Below are 25,402 nucleotides of genomic sequence, written 5' to 3'. Positions count from 1 at the left end.
TGGTTAAATTCTGTAAGCTCTTCAGAACTGCAGCGTCGAGATACAGTCCATTCAAAGATGAAATACACTCTATATGCCTGACTCGAATCCATGGCTAACTAAGTTCGTAACAAAAATGAACAATATGTCGGGAATTAACCTCCTCTTTAAAGAGAAATACAAACAAGGATTCGGTAGGATTTGATTTTTATACAACGGTGAGTATCCATCGCTCTGATGATGGAGGCAGCAAGGACTTCTGAAACGTCTGTAAACTTCTATCAGCTATAAGGTGCAACAACCCAGAAGACAGCCATCTTCGTTGGTAAACTTCTGTCAGACTACAACAGAATTCGTCATGCGGTCCATAACTCTCGTGTTTTTAAAAGAAAATGATTGCGGGTAAAAAATACGGGGGCAGTGGTGCAAGCTGACCGTTAAAAGGGCTCAAAATTAGATAGTTTATCAGATGTTCAAGTAACTATCTACATATCGGATCGTTATGATTATACACAACAAAATACCTTCAATTGGATCTACATCACAGCCTTACAACTTTCCTTCCCTCAGATTCGTTTTAACATTATCCCTTTATGTTCTGTGATAAAATACAGTGCATTGGCGTTAGAAATTTCGCTTTACCTTCTCTGAGGCCCACGGATCCTCCTGTAAAATCCGAACCTTGGATATAAAACGACCGAAGCGTAATCCTTACTGGTCATCTCTAATTACTGCCGAGGTTTGAAAATCGTTTAGCTTTACAACAGAGTGGAGCTTAGACAGAGACTTTATCTTTGTGCTACAATTATTTAAGCGACTCTCCTTAATTTCCCATTCTAATTCTGCTGTACGCAGTGCCGACACAAGAAATAAGAATCAACTTCACAGACCAGTGCATATTATGTAGGCGTCAAAATTTTCATCAGTTTACCACGAAATCTCACAAGTCTTAAAATAAAAGGGCACAATTTAAGTAGCTTTAAAAAAATACTTAATTATACACCCCTTTTAATCCGTTGAAAAATGTTTAATGTTCACAAATAGGACATAATATTCATTAAGGCTTTCTTATCTTCATGTAACTCCATTATAAATGGAGATAATTTATCATCATCATCTCTGCACTAATTTCCTTGACGGACCTTGGTCTCCTCACACATGAGAGGTTACTTTATCTAGCTAGACATTTGTTAGGACTCTTTGGACGACTAATCAGCCCTTTACAGCTGTATATATGGGTCGATGTATCTGTCACCACCCGCGTCTTTTACCCCCTCTTCGTGTGACAAGCTGCATGCAGCAGTTAAGCCCTTCAATATAACCAACAGTGCTGAAAGACTTAATTTTTTTTCATTAAAAAGACGTACCGGAATTATCTCATATAAAACTGCGTGTTACCCGAGGTCTCAGTCTAGCTTGCGCTGTTATGTTACGCTCTCCCGTATTTTACTCTTTATGATATTGCATTTAGACGGAATTGTGGAATCTAAACGTAACGTAAAAGTGACAAAGAAAGAAATATTTTAAGGTCATGTCACTAGGTAATAAAATAAAAATTGTAGATAAGTTTCACTGTGGTATGTGATCAGCAGCAGTTGGACTAAAATTCCGTTCATGTTATATTTTACATTTTACGTTACTGTTTAACATTCGTTACTTTATCATACCACGTAGTTTGTTAATAAATATCATTAGAATATATTAATAAATTTTATTTTTATTTTCCATGGGCAGTTTCCAGTGTTCTAATCTCCATAAAAAAATAATTTCCCAAAGACACTAATTTCACTCCCGCACTGCTAGTTAACCGAACTGCAAGGCCGAAAAAATTTGGAGGGGGGGGGGGTTGTACAAATTTCACGCCCCGTGTCGTTCAATTGTCTGCGACGGTGGTGCTCTCTGATGGCGTCATACAGTTTCTGCGCCGACGCCGTATAGTGGCGACGTCCAGCGAGCAAGGGTTGGTTGCCTACAGTTAATGAAACGGAATGATGGCAGAGCGGCTACTGTCGGGCTGAAGTCAACAAGGTAGTCTCGAAGTCGTGCTACTGGTCGGATAAAAAGATAAGAAGGCACAAAGAAGAATAAGAAGCAAGTACGTGTTCACTGTGGACGAGACGAGTTATGGGAACCCATCGAATTTTCAGCCATGAATCGGATTGCACCTGTGATACCGAGAGTGAGAACTGCGACTACAATGTGAATGTGGGGACTACGCGATTCCATCTTGACCATCCTCCTACTAGCACTGAGCTTCTGCTGCAGCCAGAGTTCCAGTAAACAAGGTAAGGTGTCATTGTAATCTCTACACCAGGTGTCTGTGCTAGAATCCGGCTTCTTGTCATATCAACTAGCAACTTTGAGGTCTACACACTTTTATAATACGCAGGTGTTTCTAGTGGCAGTCACAATATTTTTGCGTAGATCTCTAAACGCGACCAAAGGCGATCTAAAATTGACAACTTCTAGAGTTTTCGGACAGATAAAATATAATATTGTTTATTCTTAATGTAGTAATTAGCAGCCATTTAATGATGATTAATATAAAAGCTATCTTGTGACTCAAGTGGTAAGGTTTCTAGCTATCCCGCCATGTAGGCGCTCGGGGGGAGGGGATATAGCTCCGACTCATTCTTAACCTCGGCGCTAGATTGGGGTGAGTGGTCAGCGTCACGCCCCGGTCGCACTCAAGTGGTAAAGTATTACGACCAGAAAAAAAATCACTAAATTTGTATAAAGTGCTGCAGAAGTCAACAGTTTGTTTTTTTGTAACTAAAGTGTACGTTTCAATATCTTTAATTATATAATACACTTTTAAGAAAAGTATATGGATATGATATATGTCTACGGATTGCTACTTTAAAGTAATTACTGACGTCATGAAAGTGAACACACAAAGCCGTTAGGTGGCGCTACGCCCTATTGATAATGAATTTTGAAATAGAAAATGATACAAATTATTCAATAACATCGTTGTTAGTTTGTAATATTTGACGGCGTATTTTAAGATAACGGCGTTTATAACAGATGACGCAATAAACACGGACGGTTCATTGTTTATTTAATATTACTTTTGATTAAATTTAATTAATTGAACAAAGGTAGTTTAAATTGAAAATAAGTGACCATAAAACTAATAATGCTTGAAATTACTAAAATATAACTTCTGTAGTGTCAGAGAAAATTAAAATGTGACGTTCTGCTTTCCGCTGCTAAATTCAGAGTTGATAAGTTTTACTGATTCATGATTTAACGACATCCCATCGTCTGAAGAGATAAATTTGCATCAGATACAATAGAAAGTAAAAGACCCAGACAGCTAACACCCAGGTAATGTCGCCTACCACAGAGGTTTCAACTTGGGTAACAGTTAACGGATTACTTTAAACTAAATTGTTCAAACATTCAAATGCATTGTCCCTTTCCAGGGTGTGTAAAAGAACTTACGAATAATTATCTTGCCGTGGTCTGTTTTAGTAATTTAATAAATCTTCAAAATGTAAATTATTAAGCTTTCCAGGTGTTAACTATTTTAAGGTCCTATCATACTATTCATCTGTCCCTTCGAAAGTATAACCACTAACCATAGTACTAGTTAGTAATAAAATTTGTTCAGTCCCTATACCATACTGACATTTATAATGCAATGGGTCTTGCTACCAAACCACAACACGTGATTTAAAATTTTAGGCGTCACATCGTTTCACTTTATTAATTATCATAGACCATCATTATATTTGGATCATTAATATCAAATTAAGGTCAAGTGCAATGCAACATGCTTCGCTGAATTCGCTTGAGGTCTCGCTGCAACGTGCTGGCATTACTAGCCTCATTCATGGACGAAGTAATCGCCCGGCTGGAAACGACTGCGACATCGATTTTATTCTACCGTGCTTTGTGTGCTGGGTTGCCTACGTGTACAGGGAGGAACTCTTGTGTGTCAAGCCCTGCAAGAACGATTTCATCGTCCCTTAAAACAGCTTCTCCATTATTACAGTGTTAAAATAAAACACGTACTTTAATTTATTACCTAACTATGTCCACAGAACCAGACATTAATTCAGAAGTTGATAATTGCTCAGCTGTCCAAAAAGTTTCAAACCCTTCATGAAACACCAAGTTTCATAACCGTGTTAACAAAAGTCCACCACATAACTCTACAACAATCAGTTGAATATAGTCCACAACCTGTTTCTTTGAGATAAATTTTAATATTATTCTACCAACTATGCCTTGGTCTCTCCAGTAGCATCTCTTTACATTTCGCGACCACAGTTTTATATGCGTTATCATGTCTCGCGTGTGTGTTACATTTACCGTGTTCTTATATTTGATTACACTAATATGGATCAAAATGGTGAAGGGTACAAATTATAAAGGTATTTATTGTGTGACTTTATTTTACCTCGACGTATTTGCTGATTATTAGGTCCAGAAATTCTCAGTACGATGCTTTGTTCTGACACTCACAGTTCGTGAATTCCGTTCAGGCTGAAGGATTAACATTTACCACGACAGATAAATTTATTTTCATTAAATTACACTAGGTCAAATTATAAGATACATAAACCGGTGAAAATATAAACAGATGATTCAGGTTAAGTCAGCAATTATGGTGAAAATATCATAAGCTGTCAGCTGTAAGATGCTGAGAGTTTCGTTTCAATAAAGGGATTTCATTTTTCACGCCATTTGTCATCCACGTTGAAGAAACTCCGTACCTAAATATCCCTTGATACATTTAATGATCAGAATTACATATGTGTTTTATAACATTTGATCTATATATATTACTTAAACTTGTTTTCAATTTCATGAATGTTGCCAAGACAATTTTTTGTTCAAGAATGCGGTCAAGGCGGCAACATACAAACGTACGGACCATACTTGCTAATTTACTTATGTAACGCTCCCATATCGACTGCAGCTGTTGTTTGCCATTGATTGAGACGAAGAATATTAATAGTGAATTGCAAAGGAAGGAAAATAAAAAATCGTGGCCGATTCTTAAGCCCTATCTTGCGTGCTATATGCTCCGCCCATGTAAACCTTGATCTGTTCACCATAGCCAGATATTATTTTTTAAAGAGTAAAAATTATGAAACTTCAAATTACGCAATTTTTTCCAGCCTTATCTTACATATTTTATCTCGTATCAAAATATTTTACTCAACAAAAGTAATTCTTATAGTTTCTTTTAGAAAGTTTAAAAGAAGTGGTTCCTACAAACAATACCAAAGCTTATTTTGATTTAATATTTGTAAAATAAACGCTAAATTATTTTCCTAAAACCTCTGAACAACTTTCCACATAGGATCTTCTGCCTTTAGCGTGATATTTGTAAAATATTCTTTCGCTACTAAAAATTATCATTCCTCCTTTCAACCATTTCATTATAAACAGTCATATTACTGTATTAACATAAAATATTTTCAGTTCGGTTGGAAAGTTACACTGTTGTTATAGCCAACTAGTCGCATCTAGCCACAAGAACTGCCCATGTCGTAAACCTCAGGCTGTCTGAGTTGGCAGCGCAGTAACCTTATTAATGAATTTGTGGACAGCTTTTTCCTTAGTGTCCCAGAGAACATTCTTCTCACTTTTCCACACAGTTTTGAATTTACATAATCTAGTACTGATATCAAACTCTTTATTTAGTGCTACAATATAGCTCAATGTCACCGTCGGTGGGTTAGCGTACTCGCCTCGCCACCGGACAAGAGGTTCGCGGATTCAAACCCAGCCGAGGTCGATGGATTTTTTTAAGAGTGATAAAACTGCGTAGCACAACTTCCTTCGTAGATTTACGGCATGTAAAAGAACGTTACGAGCATGAACGAGGTGTTTCGTAAGCAAAATTCAGCGGTTATTTCTCACCCAAGTCTCTCTTGATTCACTACTAGGTGGCTCTAGCAGACAAAAATCAGGATTAGGTAGAAATTGTGCAGAGTCAGTGGGTTTGTCACTCACTACTCACAAACGCACATTTCAAAGACTAGGAAACCTCGGAAAAGGAGGCGGCCAATACCCACAACTGGTTTGTAGAGCGAAGGGAGGACATAGCTGAATAATTAACCATTTAAAAGAAAATTGTTTTGAATCTGGACATTAACTCTTAGAGGCCGGTATTTGATGAAATTTTGATGTTAGCACGGGGGAGAGCTTCGTTACAGCTGAATTTTATGTGAAAATTTCGAAAGCTGCGTATTAATGCTATTCACAGTGCAGTTTACGGTGAGAATTAAAATAAACCCTTGAGTACAAAATCAGAGTTACTGATCGTTAAAACAGGCAGTACATATAATTACCACGGGGCATTAAACAGTAAAGAATATTAAAATTGTCTCCTTATATATATATATATATATATATATATATATATATATACTTTTTCACCCACGTAGATTATCTTATGGGAAATGTGTACGGAACATTATAATTAATTTATATTACCTTTAATGACTATGTAGGGGTAAAATTTGCTTAAGGTAAAGAATAGATACATTATTTATGTTAGACTTATATATTTTTACAAAAAAATTATACGTTAATATATATAGTATAAGGACTTAATCGAAATACTTTTTCATAAAATTAATCAAATAAATTTAATGTAGATTGTATATATTGATATGGGCCTACTTTTGATGGTTTATAAGTTTTGTATGATTATAAAATGTACTTAGTTTCTCGGGGACGGCATTTCCCGTGTTTAGTATTTTATTTTTAAATTTAGGAAGTCCTTTCTCAAGTGGTATCGTACCTAATTTTTTGCGAGAATACATTTTTAAGACGGCAGCTTTCAAAAGGCAACTTTATATGAAATTGAAATTATCAGGATGGCAACTTTGTGAAACAATCTTCAATTTACGTTCTTTATAGACGAATATTAGAGTTAAATATGAGAACTTCGGTACTGAGGACAGATACATCTTTCTAAAGTGATAATGTAATATTTCTGTCTGTTTGCAGCAGTAATAACATGATGATCACATGTATGTCTGTTGACAAAGTGAAATGACATATCACCGCCATATGCATGTTTGCATTCTCTGTGACGTTCCATGCTGAGTGACCACTATACCTCTCCACCCCTTCGCTACACACAATTTGTTACTTGTATTAATCATTATATAATCCTGCACACATATAATAAATTTCCCCGTGCTTAAATATCACGCCATGATGACGTATGGAAAGTAGAGAAACAGCTCTGTGAATTTTTAACCGGACAATAATAACGCCGGCTGCTTTATCTACTGCATCCATTGGATAACAGGACAGATCTGGACAGGGAGGGGAAGATAAAAATTCTTGTCCCTGTCGGGGATGAAATCCTAGCCATCCACTCAGAGGCAGCCACTTTACCTATTGAACTGCCCAGGCTCATAATCCTGAAGAGAGTTGATTATAATTGAGAGGTTCGCACACTGGACAGAGGGAGAATGTGACGTCAGTCGGAGACAGCTAACGCTGTAGCGGCGAGAGACAGAATCAGTGCGTCAACGGGCAATGTATAAGGCCCAGCTACGTTACGTCAACAACCAGTCCTGTCTTAGAGGAGTTTGTTCACACATTAGGTCTTATATAAGACCTCCATAGATTTATGTATAAATTATTCAACGACTCTTTCAGTATATGGGGAAAAAACATCGAATGAGAGAATTATCCAGTCCGAAGACTGAAACTTTAATTCACGGCCTACCGAATGTGCAGCAAAATGACGTCACTGGATGTCCACGGTCGATGTGTGTTCATTTTAAACACATTGCTCATTATTAATGGGTGTTAATTCATAATTATTTATGCCTTAATTCACTGCTTACACTTTAAATGGTAAATTCTCTTATTTGCCCACTTTTGACAAACAAATACCAACAGTGTCCATGATGGAATGTCAGTTTATTTTGTCCTTGAAAACATTAATAAGAAATGAAACATCAATATGTCTGGAATGAAGTGTTCCAAAATTTAAATGGCTCAATATTATAATTGCGTAAAATATAAAACTGAAGACAAACGGTAATACAAAATTGCAAAGTTTATTTGCATATTTTCTATTTTATTGGAATCAGTCGATGTAAGATTCCATAACAAGAGTCATAACCTAGCTTTGACCTGCGTAAAGTATTATATAAAAGAATTGACAACTAACAAATCCAAATAACCTTAGTGCCTGAAAATACACAAAATCAACGTAAGAACAAAAAAGAAAAACTATTTACTATCTAACATAATACCAAGATATTTTATGCAGTTCGAAAGCAAAATTAAAACATTACTGTCATATTAATTAGAATTTATACTATTGGTCTTACGTGTGAAAGATAAAATTTTAGTTTTCTGAATGTTTAGTTCCATTTACTTTTCGCCACACGACTGCTACATCGAATCAACATCAGATTTTAAAGCTTTATAGTCAAAAGACTTTATGTCTCGATAAATTTTCAGATCATCGGCAAATATGAGATATTTCGAAGAGTAAATATTAGCTACAATAAATCTTCACACTTTCTTCCATGTTGTGGCAACTTGATACCATATTTATTATTGTTTTTAGAAAGAAAATTCATTTCGTTTATGGACACTTATCTTACTTATAATTTACTTTTTCTTTAAACGTTTTTTGCCCAAAATCTTAAAGTTTTATAACATACTTTTTAACCTTGTTTCCTTTGTTATCTTTATCTTAGTAATAGGTAATCATGCAAGTTTATTTGCTTTTATAATAGGCCCGTCCTTTTTTATTGATTTTGCAGTATCTTTCTTCAGTACTTTGCGTAATTTGCCTTGTTATTCTGCTGTAAAGCACTTGAATGAGCTACTGGTTTTTTAGAAACGCGTTCCTTTTAATTAACCTGTAAAATCATAATGCAAGAAATTGGGTCAAATGTTTTGCCATGGAGATTAAGACCCTTTACTTGCGGAAACGTGTCAAGGTCATTTAAAGTCAGTGCTACTGCACGATATAAACTCCTTTACATCGGCGTGCGTGCAGGGAGCCGACTTGCTTGAGCCGGGTCCAACACCTGTGCGTGGCTAACAGAGACCTCTGTTTATATTCTGTGAGATTTATTCCATATCAGGCTGTACAAACGTTAAAAATACATCATGCCATAATCTTGAACACATAGTACGTAGTTCTAGGAAAATACCGTGGTGTTCCCGCCAACGGAATCGATGGACCCAGATGGCCCGCGAACAAAGACTCAGTTGTTTCTGAACTGGTAGTCGGAGAATTACTGTGGGATCGTAAATTCTAGTTAGCTTGGTTTGCCCTTTCGACACTTCTCATTGGAGAGAAACGTTTGAGAAACATGGCAAAGCCGCCCTTTTAGTAAATGATTCCATTGTAACGCAGAAGTTATGTTTTTGTTTGTAAGGTGGCAGACGCTCTTATCTCGTCTGCTGAAATAGGTTGAGTCGCTCAATTTCGAAGTTTCCATACGAAGAGAGTTCATTACAAGACGATAACCTAAAACCAAAAGCTAAGTGACAAAGTATTTTCGTCAATCGTTGCTTACTACTGAAACTATTATTGTCGCAACAGGATAGGCTATTGATTTTGTGTCGAAACAACGCCACATTACGGGTCGGCTATCATAATTCACAACAAACCATCAACATATGTGGTTACGACGGAGAATTTGATGGGAAATATACACATGATGATTACTGTCTTCTGGAATGTTTCGCCGTACAGTCTTGTACAAACTGACGTTTCAGAGACGCTTACTGCCTCCGTCATAAGAACGATTACGGCGGTAGTAAGCGCCTCTGAAACGTCAGCCAGTTTGTCCCAGACTACACGACGCAACATTACGTGGTTTACTCCATTTGACCAGAGAACACAACAGCTTGTCTGCATATTGCGAACTGAAGATTTGTACCCAATGATGAAAATACAGTTATATTATCAGCAATGCATTTTTATGGGTTAAATTAATTGTGACATTTACTACATTACATCATTCTTCAAATGGGATTATAGTCTTCAGTACTAACGAATAATAACATTCAGAGAAGAATAATTAGTATTGCTATGTAGTTTCCTGTTGCAAATGTTAATAATTAAAATCTATGTCACTCTTTATTTCTTACGGTCTGGGGCATAGGTTTTGGGCACTTGGATCCTGGATTCGCAGGTTCGAATCCTGTTCAAGGCAAGGATGTTTGTGTTTTGTGCTATCCTGTGCAGGAAGAGGTTTTGCGATGGGCTGATCACCCGTCTAAGGAGACCTTCCAAATGTCTAAACCGATTTACAGTATCGGAAGGAATTCTGAACTGGGACAGGCAACAAGGCTTGTTGAATGTGAGATTTCTTTCAAGTTGTTCTGAAAAATCCTTCACCTAAAAGTGAAAGGGTGAATGTATTTATTGCAGAAGAACTGGTTTCTTCCAAGTCGATACACTATCACTGTATGTGTTACGTTTACACGTCTAGTTAACAGAACGATCTCTCGTTTCAAATAGAGGCTCGATCCTCGAAACAGGGGTGACCACAATTCACTACTACATTGTTCACGTCTTGTTAACATAGAACGCAATTACATTACGGCCAACGAAACTGCAGAGATTTCAGATCAGACTGCTGACCAGGTGTCCCTTGAAACAGGGGCGTACAAACACAGGCGTACTATTGCATGGTTTCACCCTTTAACAGAATGTGCGCTCATTCCAATTGCATTAGATTTATATATAAAAAAAACTAACTAGTGACCATGAGTGTCCAAACGAACACTTGGTATCGGGTACAAGTCTCAGTTAGAAAATTTCTTGAACATTCCTTCCCAGCTTTTCATTCAAAACTAGCGTGGTATTTCTTATTTGGGTGTACAGAACCAAAGGAATTATCGAAACATCGTTAAATAAATCAAATGTTTAACAACGTGTCTCAGAGTGATGCATTTTTAAATACCATTAAAATTTGTTTCAAATTCAAGTCCCTGTAAGCCCCTACCTTAGAGGTACGTAACTGTTATCAGGACTTTGCTTTAACTGCAGATGTTGTTTGACATTGAAGAAAAGATAAAATCATTGACGTACAAGATTAACTGAAATTATAGAAGAGACATAGTCATGGTCTCCCTCAAGACACGATTATATTAGCATGAAATAAATTAGGAAAGGAAAAAAAGACTAAGACAAAGGCCGAGATATATTTCTCGTCCCTCCTGAATGCAGGTAACGACCGATAGGTCGGCTGCGAAACACTTTTAGCCTTTATCTTGCTGCTAACGAGATATCACGTCAAAATACTAATTTGTATTTCAAGATTATCTGAATAAACCCCTAGTCGACATCTCGATCCTTCAGATGAAGTTTCTGTAATTTATATCAAACACAATAAAACAGTTATATTTAAAAATACGTTAATATGTTTAAACTTTCTTTCAGAGATTCAATTTTAATTGACTCAGGTATGTAGATCTATTGCTACAGTGTTTCCTAGACAACGCAACCGTGAAACGAGCTTATTCAGTACGATTCCGCCCGATTTGACGGGAGGAGCGTTCGACTCTTCTGCTAGAGTGCCCTCCGGCAGAAAACTTCAAGGCATTGTACCATTCAACATAGCAGATTGTGATTTGTTCACCCATTTACACTGCTCAATGTATTGTAACAAGTAAAATCGAACTATAAAATGTAACGGTGGTAAATGTTGGCCTTCGGCCGTACCTCCAAGGAATGTTAGCCGTTAAGCTAAGAGCATTTCATGAAATCAACTAACGCTACATTTCCCACTCAAACCAACGTCACGCCTTAGCGACGCATGCGCGGTACGAACTTCTACGTGTCTTTGATTTAGCACATAGGTCATTTAACGATGCTGTTTCAATCACAGGTACAACTTGGCGTCGAGTGACATGGGCATATTATTAGGCGTTGAGTAGTATAGGAAGAAAGTTGCAAGAATTATTATTTTTTTATTTATTGTGGTTCTGTTACATGTTATTAGATTGGAGACTAATATAAACATTTTCTCACAGTTTGTCCGGGTAAGATCAATATAGAATATTGTGTAATTATGTTTATTATGTACAAAGTGTTGGTTATGAATGTCGAAGTAAATTAGAATAGCTTGTATTTATGTTGCGTGATCACTAACCAGGGACCGCGAGTACAGCGTTATTCGAGAAAATCGGTCATATGCAGTAATGTTTAGAGGAGATAGGACCCTCTAGATAAGATCTATAAACAAGCAAAGGCTAATCCTTCATGGGTCAAGCCATAACGGAAGAGACGTTCGCACTACAAGTCTGACCTTGTCTGAGTCGATCTAGTGATGGCAAAGTCTATGAAAATCCTAAAGGGACACTGAGGTTATCTGTGTTTCCTAAGGCTGTCGTGTTTTAATATCAGTGGGGCTAAGAGAACAATCATTAGAGGTGGCAGTAGTGTGAATTTAGCCCGTTAAAACTACTGTCTGCGAGAGTAGGAAACATTTTTGACGTATTAGCCTGAGAAGTCGTGTGTTGAATTACCAACACACCAAAGATATGCACTTTGCACTGATTTGATATAAAATGTATAGGTAATACGTTATAACACTAGACGTATTGTAAAATATATCAGTTTTCGCTTTATAAATATATTAGAAACGATACAATGAACAGCGGAAAGCAACAAAGACATGTGAGAAATGTCTTTGTTATGTTTGCGGAAAAGACTAATGTTCTCTGTTCAGGAACAGGTGGTATTAAGCATGCGCACATCACTTACCTACAGGCCGCTTACATTACATGTATTTGCTTAACTCAAAGTGACAATAGCGACACTAATGCAAGTGATGGCAGAGGTTTCGCTTAATTAAAAACGGGCTTCTTATTCCTGTTCAGAAATATGTCGTCGTCGGAAAACACAGGCCTGAAGCAATTTGTATTGTACTGGAAGAATTCAATACGGACTACAGAATGCAATCTTTTAAGATTTTTATTCATATTTGTTCAGTACGTAGCTAATGTAGTGATATAAATGTAAACCCTTCTTTTTAAACGTGTGGATAACTGGGTATCTGTAAATAAAAACTCTCCATAAGGTAATTGATTTTTAAAGGACAAAAGTTGAGCTTAAGAACAGTAAAAATTATTTGTTTCTAGGCGATTCTTCCAGGCTGGGTAGAAACCTGCAAGTTTTCGGAGCGTGTTGCTGTTTTTTTTATTCCGAAAGACGTTTCGCAGCTGACAATAAAGATCATCCTATAACAGTTTATGAAAGAGAGCTTACTGGTTTAATTACGTAAACTTTTAATTTATTTCAGAGCCAGAAGTTTCACTATTCACGTGCATGGTAGAGGGCAGAATTTGTCTGTCAGTTATTTTGTCCGTGTGTCCCTCCGTGTGTTTCAATTCTAGAATGCTGGACGGATTCTATTTAGTTCTGATACTGGAGGTCCTTACAAAAATTGTAGTATGGTAGAAGTTTACGAAAATTTCAGAGGCCACTGCTGCCTCCATCATCGCATTAATGATGGAAGCAGCTATAACCCAGAAGACAGGTTTTTTTTTTTACAAAAATTTGTCTACTGAATTCGATTGTCTTTCGGATCGGTTGGACATAAATTTTACTACATCCTAAAAATCATAAAACTTCTCTCAAACGCCACACTGCACAAGAAATCTGCCTCTAAATCATTAAATTTCTCTCAAACGCCACGCTGCACAAGAAATCTGTGATTTACAGCTGTTTGTTAAAGAATTTCATTGCGTGGTGAATACAGAACGAAATGCAAGCAAAATAATTTATAACTGTTACGAACTGTGACTGTTTCTATATACAGGGCTATTCAAAAAGATTGTCGGGGTTTTAAAAAATCACTACAGGTAGTACAATTGAGGTAGGAATACCAATCTTGTTTTATTGTGTAGAAAAACTCTCAAAGTTTTCTTCATCCATTATAAATGCTCAATATGTGCGCCTTCTGTCAATCTGCAGACATCTACACGATAGTTCATTTCTTCCCACATGCCCCAGCGTGTCAGCGGTGATGTTTAGAATGGCGGCTCTGATACGTACCTTCAGATCCAGGATAGTCGCAGGTAGAGGGAGGACAAAGACTTGATCCTGCCCAAATTTCGTGTGGAAGTGCCCCTGGACAATGGTAACGGACCGACTTTGATGATATTCGAGAGTACAAAAAGCCTTCTTCTTACCGTTAGCCGCCATATTACAAAATCTGGCACCTGGCGGCCAAACGCGTAACTACTGGATGGCGGGCGATACAGAGCAAAACTTTGAGAGTTTCTCTATCCACCAGTGTAATAATAATAGTCGTATGTTTAATGCATTGCGCCACAAAAATTCACAAAACCCCGACAATCTTTTTGAATAGCCCTGTACAGTTAACTACCATTCAAATGGAACTCCGTCAAATGTCTACGTTTAAAATTGTATTAAATACTACCTAAGCACACACCTAAGTTATACTGAAGACCTAGGGGCATTCAAAAGCCAATGAGAAAATACCGACTGTGGGTCACTTAAGATTGACTGCACCTTTCCAATCTTGTTATTAAATAAAGGAAGACGCGATGGGAAACACAGTCAGATAGCTTAAGAAGAATAATAAATACGTAAACAAGTTCATGATACACACATAACTTCGTGTTGTGGATATGTTGAAATCGTAACATATGCCACTCTTCTGTTCATAAAGTCACTTTTAAACGCGTCACTTCAGAACAAAAACGGCCTAGATTCTCCTCTACAGCTTGTCATAAACACCTTATCGGGGCTGAAGAAGTTTCATGAACACTTCATAAATACATTTCCGTCATTAGAATTCCGTCTCACATTTGATAACAATACACCATAGCAATGCTGCTACTACAGGCAGAAGAACCTACAGAACATCATACAGGAGTATGAAGGGAACTGAATTGGTGTTTTTTACGTTTAAACAGTTCAGGTGGAAAGCGGGTTCAATTCTGTTCCTGTCTCTGATAGATATCGTGAGAGAGAGAAATATATTTAAAAATGCGTGCGATTATTATAAATAGCTTCAAACTAAAGTTATGGTAAAGGTCAAAGGTTCAGCTGGATAAAAGCACATGTTGGACAAAAACATAAATAACGTAACGAGAAACACACAAAATGCGGTAGAAGCCAACAGGGAAATACGTTTACAAAGAAACACAAAGAAAACCATTACTTCCAGATTGTGGCAAAGTACAAATTCTTGGAAAGAACACATCAGGATTGTGTCCACAAGCAAATCAAAAGAAGATTAGACCTGGGAAACGCTTCTTACCATTAAGTTCAAAATCTTTTGCCTCTATCTATAAATACAAACGCAATTATAAAACGATTAAAGTGTATAAAATGCGATATTTTTTGTGCGTTTAAAATGAACATACAACGGGTAGGTTGGGTCCGTCCTTTTGTCTGTCAGCATGGTCCACTTAAGAAAACAACGAACAGATATCAATGAAAGCTGGTGTTAGATATCCACATAACAATTAGTCGAAATATTTTTAAAACTGTTACATCGGTTCATCTTTATCACTAATTTACATGAAGCCCACACACACACAGTGGTATTAATGTTCTGAAATACAGTTCACCATGCAAGAAATTAGAACATTATATAAAATACACACCTCGTTACTATTTAGACCAAGAAGCTTAATTTCAAACATATTTCGACAAGGAAAATATTTTAAAAAATATAAGGAAAATTATTCCTAACTATTCAGTGTAATACGTGTCATATAATTAGCGTTGAAACAAATATTTACCTGTAAAAACATGAACACTATAGCCATTACACAGACATAAGTTCTTCTTTTAAGAATAATATTGTACCCCATTGTATAAATGTTTTCTGCAGTACAGCTTATTTGTTGTCCACTTCTAGATGTTTCGGTTTATTTAGTGTGTATGTATGTCCTCTTTAAGATAGCTGCACTCCGTACTATCCAGACGAGTATATACGTCCTTCGTGTTGTTAATGAACACTACCACATCACCATCACATGTCACTTTGCTTCAGTCGTCATGTATCGATACCACCAGTATCATATCGACTAAAAATGGAGTCTTAATGCTCTCAGGCTCAGATCTGCCTTCACATCCATTAGGAATAGCGACTGATACGAGCTGACACCATTTTAAAAATCTAAAATTGTTCCAAACTTTCAGCGTGTCATAACAACGGGACTGCGGGCTTATATATTTATATTATTTAAAGAGTGGGAGGGACAACTCTAAATTTAAGTACGTTAATTTGTATAATCTGTTCTTTGCGATGTTATGTTTAGTTGTCCTTTCTGTTGTCAATTGCTGATACAAACATATTTCACAAATATATTTATTGCTAACATGTAGGCATACCTCGTTTATTTCGCTTCGAAGATACTGCGTTTTTTACAAATTGAAGGTTTGTTGGCAACCCTGCGTCGAGCAAGTCTATCGGCGCCATTTTTCTAACAGCATGTGCTCACTTCGTGTGTCTGTGTCACATTTTGGTAATTCTCGCATTGTTTTTTAGACATAATGCTATTGCACACTTAATAGACTACAGTGTAGTGTAAACATAACTTTTATATGCACTGGGAAACCAAAAAATTCGTGTGACTCGCTTTATTGCGGTGGTCTGGAACCGAACCCGCGAGGTATGCCTGTATACGTATTTCGTACCAAGAATTTATTTTCGAAGTGATTATTCCTAAAACAAATTTATTTTTAACAGTTTATCCCTAACATAAATTTACTTCCAAACTGTTTATTGCTAAATCATATCTATTTTCCAAACCCATTAACAAAAATCCTGGGAACTGAATTAGCTAGAGAATAGCGTACTTAAAACTTGAAGAGATTACGAAATTAGTGATGGAATTCGATTCAGCTTTTGGTAGTGGCAACGATATGCATAATACTGTAAATTGTCCAAAAACCTATTCACACCACATGCAGTCAGATTAATCATTGGACAACTCACTTGCCTTAGTGATAATTTTATACTGCTACAAACCTTTATTTCACATATACGTACATCTCTTTCCATACAAGAGCAAACTCGCCCTCCGCTTTTGCTGAGCGCCCTAAGAAGTCACGTGCTGCACTACTAGCAGACGGAAAACTTTCGTTCTTGTTATAATTTGATCTAAACTTTGCTCTCAATAATTTATAACCCTCCATGCATAAAATAATAATGACAAATCAAATATATAATAACGACACTACAAAACAACGGATCAGCGGAAAGCAATAAGGAAGGAATGAGAAATATCTTTGTACCAAAGTAGAATGTTCTCCATTCAAGGAATACGGAGGTTACGCATGCGCACAACATCACTTCCCTACCAGACAGCCTACGTCACGCGTATTTATTATATTGACTATAACCGTTCTGTAGCGGGTCTTGTTTTAAGTTACCAGCACAGCCGAGATGTTCAAAACGCAGTAGTAACTAAGTTTTTCTTTGAGTATTTAATAAAGATTGTTTCAAAATTGGTGTACCATACATCGGTGGAGGGATTCAACAAATCAGAACAATCTACGAAGCACGAATTACTACAATGAGTTGTTCCCAGACGCTGAATGATTATTAATCTCTAAATGGTGTTGGCGATTACATTGATAATGTCACGGCATTTTAAAAATATTTACCAAATATTATTAAAGTGATTAAATGAAATAAAATTGTAGAGGCGGGACATGTAGCCGGAACGGGAGAAATTAATATAAAATTGTAGTCAGAAAACCTGATTGGAAGACACCATTTCTAAACCTCGGCGTAGATTATATATCTAATACAACAGGATCTTAATAACTACACTCATCTGACTCAGGATTAAATCCGGGGCGAGGTCTCACACTCGCATTTACGACAGGCGATCTCTCGAACATCTGAGAGATTATTCGATTCTGCTTTGTGTCATTAAATCGATTTGTATTTTGTCATAGATATAAGTTCGTAGACAGTGTACTGACAATGAGGGTGGAGGCTTCCCAATATAGAAAATTCTCCCAACAGTTTCTATACCGCAAAGGGAATGTAGGTCACGGATCGTTATCACAGTTACTTGGGAGTGATGCTAGAGACAACGCAGGTCATGGACCACTGCATCCCTATTTGACCTAAATTACACCCAGGTACAGCGAGCACAATTTCAAACAATATTGGAATGGGGCAGGTTAAAATAATTTTGTGATGCAGGCGCGGTAAAATATATCATAAAGTCTCAGTTTAATGGACGTTTAGCAAATGTCCTTTTTTTAGTTATTCTTAAACATAGTTCTGGGAAGATACTGTGATATTTATTCTCATTAAAATGCTTATATTTATATAGTGACGTTATCAGGAATTGTAAATTGTTATTTACAGTCGAGTCCCTAAATAATTTAGGGGTATAAAACCAATTGAGCACTTTTGTCTATAATGCATCTGTGTACAACTTTATGCCTGGTTTCAAGCGATCAATTGCGTTATATCCAAAATGAATTAGTGTTATAAAATAGTGTTCCCTGATAACCTACGTGTTTCGCCTTATAATAGAAATATATTTATTTATAAAACGTACTGATCCATTTCTGTGATTTCCAAAACCAAAAACTTCTAGTATTGTGAAGTTCTGATGTAACCTATAAACGTTATACTATTCATAAGTTTTAACATACAAACGTTTCCAATAAAGGATTGTATGTGGGCCTACTTATGTTTGTTATTTATCTCCATATCAAATTGAATAATTACACCTCTAGTTGTAATGATTGTTTCATATATTGTAGAATAATTACAAATTTTATGCAATAATCTTACTGAAGATTTTTGCCTTCAGGGTAGTTGCGCTGTGCAGTCTGGTCGATGTTTACCAACCTTTCAGAGGTCATATTGCCTCCGTCATCGTCCTGATGACAGAGGCAGTATGACCTCTGAAACGTTGGTAAACATCGACCAGACTACACAGCGCAACAACCCAGAAAACGGAAATATTCATACTCACCGCTGTGAAAACCTCAAATCTTACATAAATAATCTTATTGTTTTAAATCCAAAATCACAATTATTTCAACAAAATTTCCACAATTTATTAAGACGTATTACTAAACAATGTTTCAAGATTCTACATTACGTAGCGTTGGTATCTTTATGTAGGCATATTTCTGTATTATTTCTGATAATGTCTGTTGCTCGCACTACAAAATGGCCCATCCAGCGAGCAAAGTTCTTTATGAATGTATATGGGACACACACACACAAATAACACGTAGATCATCGGCAGTGGTAACGATCTGCATTTGCAGCGTTATTACCCAGACGAAAAACATCGACAGCCAAAACCACATTTAACAAATGTGACGTCAAACAGACGTTAAAATCCATGAAATCCATAAAATGATAACCTCATATCTCATATAGCGTTTCAGTGGCATAGACCCATAGTCTCAAAACCAGACGTCAAACAAATCGGCTAAAACCCTACATGGTAAAGACTACGTTTTATATCTTTGATAATAACGATACATATATTTTCTCGCGTCACCATATTCGTACTTTACAACATAACTATATATGCTCCACATGTGGCATGCAGAAGCATCTGGTATTTCTTGTTCTTCTTCTTCTTTTTGCAACTTGGGCGCGAAAACCTAAGGACAAGATTATTTATTTCTCTCCTGTTTTACACCAAAACCCGACTACAGTTATGGCTTCAGAGTAAGAATCCTTGAATAGAGAACCAGACTGTCGCAAGGATTTTACCTTCACATTCACATGGCACAAAAGACCCGGACACTGACGTATGCCCCAAGCGGCGTACAACCCGCGTTCAGAGCTCTTACTGTCCAAGGCTCAGCACGGCTTCCGGTATCCCTGTATACCCTCCCACCGAGCCGAATTTCACATTTCTATTGTAGAATTAAAACATGCGCATGCAAACACGTCGAAGTGTAATGCAAAATAAACAAATTACTTTTAATAAATTCCAATCTTAATTAATTTTAACGATTGTTAATTTAAAAAAAGTTAATTGACGCTTGATTCTCCAACTGACACAACATTATCTACGAACTTGCTTAATATAACAAAGTCCTTTCAAGAAACTTACTGTAACTTAACTAGCCAAGAAATTTCCCACCTTTTATTGTACCCTAAGGTTTGTTACCGTGTTCACCAGTCCACATCCTGAGCCACATTAATTCTATCCACAGCCTCCCATCAGATATTCCATATCCGTTGTAATATTATCCTTTCAACTAAATCTAGATATTTCCCTTTGGGCTTTCCGGCCAAAACTATGTATATTTCTCATCTTACCAATGCGATCTACATGCCACGCTCCTCTCATCCCCCGCATAAGATCGTCCTAATATTTCGTGTAAAGTACAGATTACGAATATTGAGTAAAATTAAATCACGATCGGAGAGCTTTAAAGGACGAGAAGATACAATGGCCATCTCTGCAAGGGGATACTGGGAACGACCCGTTTTTCAAGTGCCTGAGCACTGCAGGTCCCAACTTTTCGTTGGTTCGATCTATAGACATTCGGTAGGACTCCTTGGACGAGGGATCGGCCCTTCGCAAGGCCTCTACCTGTACACAGGACAGCACAACACAGAAAAACGCGGACAAACATCGATGGCTTGAGTGGGATTCGAACCCAAGCGGCACAAGGCCCACACCTCAGACCGCGCAGCCACTTGTGACCCCCATCTCTGCAAGGACCAAGGTAGACTATGTAGAACCTCTGTTGAAACTCCGGTGTGCCGAGCGAGAAACGAATCGCTTGCCCAACATGTTTTGTAATTGTGGTCGATTGATACGATATTGGCGTCGTATCGATTTTGATTCCACTTAAAGGCATGTTACAGCATATCCAAGTCACCTGAAGAGCCTCTGACACAGGCTAGACGCTTCGCAGCGTCGAAGACGACATGACGTATTTGTGTGTCTGCATTCAACGCCTTCTAATTAGTTCTGCATATGGGTTATAACTGGGAGGAAATTTAATTTTCGCAATGATGACGTCAAGAGAGCTTTAACGTACGTAATGCTATTCAATAAGTGACCTTTGGACAACCAGTTCTCGTCTTTGTAATTAACATACAGAAACGAGTCTGATTGCGACTTTGTTAGCTCTTCATCTCCCTATTTTTGCTGTCGTGAAATAAAAACACAAATGAGACACAGGACAGGTTCAATGGATGGATTCTGTGAACACAGTAATGCACATTTGATTGCATAAGAGCAGGCAATAAACTGAACGCTTGTGTCATGGTCTCACATAAATGTTGATTGGCTTCTTTTGTCGTGATGCATAACCACTAAACTGTAAATGCAGGCGTCTATGATGACAATCAAACGTCATTTGATTGAGTAGAAAACATTCCAGCCTCGTAATCTGGAGTTTCCAGGTACAAATCTTGACCTAGTTCCCCGCTATCCTGGTTGAGGGCTTTCGTGGGATTCCAGAGTCCTCCTCATGGCCACTTTTTGGAAAGGACCTTATTTCATGTAGGATCTCATCGCCCTGATGATAGAGGCAGCAAGGACCTCTGAAATGTCGGTAAACTTCTACCAAACTACACGGCGCAAAAACCCAGAAGACAGTCATCTTCTTACATTATTTCATGTCGCGATAACGCCTCTCACATGTATTTTTCTATTCATTAATAACTGATAATCTTATCATTTTACTATGCGTCTATGATAGTTGGTAAGAATGGCTTAAGTCAAACTTAATTCGTTGTTTACATAAGCCAGTCTTACCAAGAATCATATACGCAATCCTACAACGTCGTAAAAAGAACCATAAACAAACGAAATCTTTAACATATTTTATACTAGAATATTCTGTGTTTGCAAAAACATGTTGTTGTTCTTAAGTGTGGTTCAATATTTTATGTAATTATGAGTAAAACTGAAGCATGGGGAAGATGAGAAATTCCTACAAAATTCTGAATGGAACACCTGAATGAAATAGATCATCCGAAAATATAGGCGCAGGTGGGAGGATAGCATAAAATGGATCCGAAGAAAATGGTTACAGTGAGGATGAACTCGATTCATAAGGTTCAAGATGTGGTTCGGTGGGGACCTCTCATGACCACGGTAATGGACCTAGACCTACGTGTTACGTAAAACATTTCTTGACATGCGGAGGAAAACCATGGAGTTGGTCGATTTCTTGGAGAAACTGATGTGAACCAACATGAGGATCAGACAGGACATTGAACTGGGTTCCTCCAGAAAGAGAGACAACAGCGTTACCGCTGAGTTTGTGTTTACATGGTCTGACCAGCGCTGAGCAGTGTTACCATCGAGTAGAGCGATCAATAACATCTGCTGCCCGCCCTGGTTTGTACCCTCAGTGGCGGCCCCACTAGACTACCAGACAGTCTGAGACATTTCTTCCGAATCGTTGGTTATCTACCCAGAATTCCACATGGCGTGATTACCCAGAATACAAATACTGACATCTGGCGCGAGAATCTCAAATCTCATCATATCACGTGCTCACATCACCTGCCGCCATAGTACTTCCTTGCTGCGGGGATCTCACCAGTGGATGGTTTTTGTTAAGGGTAACTGGTACACGTATTGACAGTAGTGAAGGTCGGTTTACTGTAATAATATTTGCTTATTTGTGACCAACAACATCAAGTGTTTTTTAAAGAATCCACGAGGTTATCTGAATCAAGAGCATGCACTTGAAAACGTACATATAAATACAAAATAAAATAAAGAAACATCTCGTTACTTACCAAATCAGAACGGAGAACCTTACGTAGTAGAACAGGTAAATGAAATGTTGCAAATCAAAGAAACGAAATCCTGGAAACGAAGATGAAGTATTATTAAATATTATTAGATAGGAATTAGATGGACTGACCACAAAACGTATAACTCTATATAAATGGATCGATACAGAACCTAATTACTTTCGAAATTTATCACGCTATTAGTGGAATACCACGCCGGACTGGCTCGGAGACATGATTCAGCGGTTATATTCCGGATCATCATCAGTTGCAATGAAAGATTTTTGCCATTGATAGAACAGCATGAAGGGTTAATACAATCTGTGGCCACCATGGATGAAAACGGCTTGTCATTATTGCTTGGACACAAATTTCAGAATATGGAAATACATAAATTAGCTGATTCAATAAAGAATTGAAGAACGAAGAAAGAAAGAGAGAATCGATATAATTAACCCACACGTTGGGTGAGCTCCAAAATGTCAGACACACACAGTTCCTAATAACTTTCTTGCTAGGGTTATTATTTTTACATAAATTATGCATTATGCAGCAGACAGTAGTAATTTTCGTCATCCACCAAATTATTTTCGAGTTAATAATGGTCAAATAATAGTTAACTCCCAACGTAGATATATAAAACCAGTTTATTTGTAATATGATTTAAACTTTCTAACCTTCTTGGAAATTTAATTAATCGGCTTAGTAGGAGTGACACATCACGAATGTCTCGTGTCCTGTTCTTCCATGAAAATACCACAATCGACTAATGAACTAGTTTAACTGGAACCGGACCGGACTGGACCGGCTCCATCGTACACTTGGGAGGCTCCTTTCCCGTTCCGGTGATGCTTGCATGTGTTTCGCTTGTTGCGGACACGCCCTCTTCCGATTTACTACCATACATGTCAGAAGTTCAGATCTGCTCTGGGACTCTGGCAGACTTTGACCAAGGGAGTAGTGAGGAGAGGAGAGGAGAGGAGAGGAGAGGAGAAGAAGCGAGGTCAGTTACGAGAAGGGGGGAGAACAAAAGAGAAGGAAAGAGAGGAGAAGAAAGGAGAATAAAAGAGAGATGAAGGTGAAGAGAAACGGGGAGACGACAAGGGAAGAGGTGGAAAGCGAATAGAAGAGATGAGAGAAAAGAAAAAGAGAAGACAAGAGAAGGAAATATAAGAGAAGAAAAGAAAAGAGAAGCGAGGAGACGACAAGGGAAGAGTTGGAGAGCGAATATAAGAGAAGAAAGAAAAAACAAAAGAGAAGACAAGGGAAGGAGAGAGCAGACAGGAGAAGAGAGAATGAAAGAGAGATGTAAGTGAAGAGAAGCGAGGAGACGACATCGGAAGAGATGGAAAGCGGATAGAAGAGAAGAGAGAATATAAGAGAAGAGGAAACGATTTCTCCTCATTCCTCCCTTTTTTGCCAAGGTTAAGACCTGTGGTCTCTGTTATGAGTCTCATCGCTTGTCTGACCGCCATCTTTGGGTTGGGCCGGGTTCACATCTCGGCCCGGAGACCAGCTATATTAAGGGTTGTCATAAATTTACTCCGTTAATATAGGTAAATGCTAGAATATGGCCACGAAAGATTTTTCCCACATACTCTCCAGTCCACTCTTCATTAATGATCCTAAAATTTGACATTATATGATGTGAACTTCCGGTAGCGTCATTAAATAAACTGGAAATAAATTGGAACTGGCCGTAGATTTATAGGGGTAACCAAAAACTGTGTGAAAGTTCAAGTAAAACATTCAAATCTCAATAATATAACCTTTCCCCGGAGTGATATTCGAACCCAGGACTTCAAGAATATAAAATAGTGTCAATCATGTTATATAGGCGTGTGTGCAAACGTCGCAGGTAGCAAAGTTGATTGACTTTGTTAATCCACTGTCCCTCTTCATGTGCTCGGTTTGAGAGTCATCGGGTTACTAATTATCTTCGCTGAAGCCTGTGCTCTTCCTCAGTCTGTCCAGGTGAATGCCCAGATAGTACCTTCACTTTACGAGATTCAAAGACGTCCTCCATGCAAATGTCTATATTATCATGATTCATGACTATCTTATCATTTCATTTGTTGGTATAAGCAGTTGAGAAATCGTCGTCAATCACACTTTCAAATAGGCTGTACTGCGGTCAATAAAATATGCAATCTGAATTTTTCATAGTTTTGACTAAATCAGTGTATTTATTCCCTTTTTACATCAAATATTGGTTTGAAACCTAAGTCACTCACAGCGATTACCTTAAGAGGACGCGTATAGATTCAAGACAAGTAAAACAAAACAATAATAATCAAAAAACCCACTCTTTTAGTCCTGTGAAATTTGTCTCTAAAGTGGAAGGTATCCGGCCCGGTTGTAACTGAAGGCTTTCCAGGAATCTCACGGTTCGTGATCAGCATGTTACTACGGTCAGAAAGGCTCCACGTGGCGTGACGCCTACGCTGCATTTGAAAGGGGAAAATTTGCATAAAAATACTAATTTTAATGGATGTGACAATCAACAGAAACTGATACGTGTAACGGAATAGCGGGTTCAGACGCCATTCGTCCACGAGGGAAGAGATTCCAAGAAATCTCGATCGAGTTCACCCACGTGACTGAGGTTCAATGAATGAAGGGACAGAATGGAGCACAATTACGTTGCGTCACTTTCCACTACAATCTTCTTGTGTAAAATGCCCTCCTTCGCTTTGAATGATATAAAGTTACAA

At 37.6% G+C, this 25,402-nt stretch overlaps 2 protein-coding genes across 3 annotated transcripts in view; one reads left to right on the top strand and one right to left on the bottom strand.

Moving 5' to 3' along the window:
- LOC110833336 (alpha-N-acetylgalactosaminidase) overlaps positions 1 to 25,402 on the bottom strand; it is a 100,808-nt gene that overhangs the window by 62,372 nt on the left and 13,034 nt on the right. The window contains exon 2 of the mRNA XM_022071301.2: positions 22,692 to 22,761. The gene's annotated coding sequence lies outside the window, so the exon portion shown is untranslated. The remainder of the gene's footprint in view (positions 1 to 22,691; positions 22,762 to 25,402) is intronic.
- The window catches only part of fid (class I SAM-dependent methyltransferase fire dancer), a 67,046-nt gene continuing 43,594 nt past the window's right edge, over positions 1,951 to 25,402 (top strand). For both annotated transcript variants that reach the window (XM_087347866.1, XM_022071228.2), the window contains exon 1: positions 1,951 to 2,264. In XM_087347866.1, the coding sequence (XP_087203992.1) occupies positions 2,183 to 2,264 (82 nt within the window). In that variant the 5' untranslated portion in view covers positions 1,951 to 2,182. The remainder of the gene's footprint in view (positions 2,265 to 25,402) is intronic.

Source organism: Zootermopsis nevadensis, unplaced genomic scaffold, assembly GCF_977971745.1.
Source record: "Zootermopsis nevadensis isolate Lab colony 2312 unplaced genomic scaffold, Znev_1.0 Znev_ptg000012l, whole genome shotgun sequence".
In the NCBI taxonomy this organism is placed as follows: domain Eukaryota; kingdom Metazoa; phylum Arthropoda; class Insecta; order Blattodea; family Termopsidae; genus Zootermopsis; species Zootermopsis nevadensis.
The sequence above is the reverse complement of the archived record's forward strand: the minus strand, read 5'-3'. Positions and strand labels throughout refer to the sequence as shown.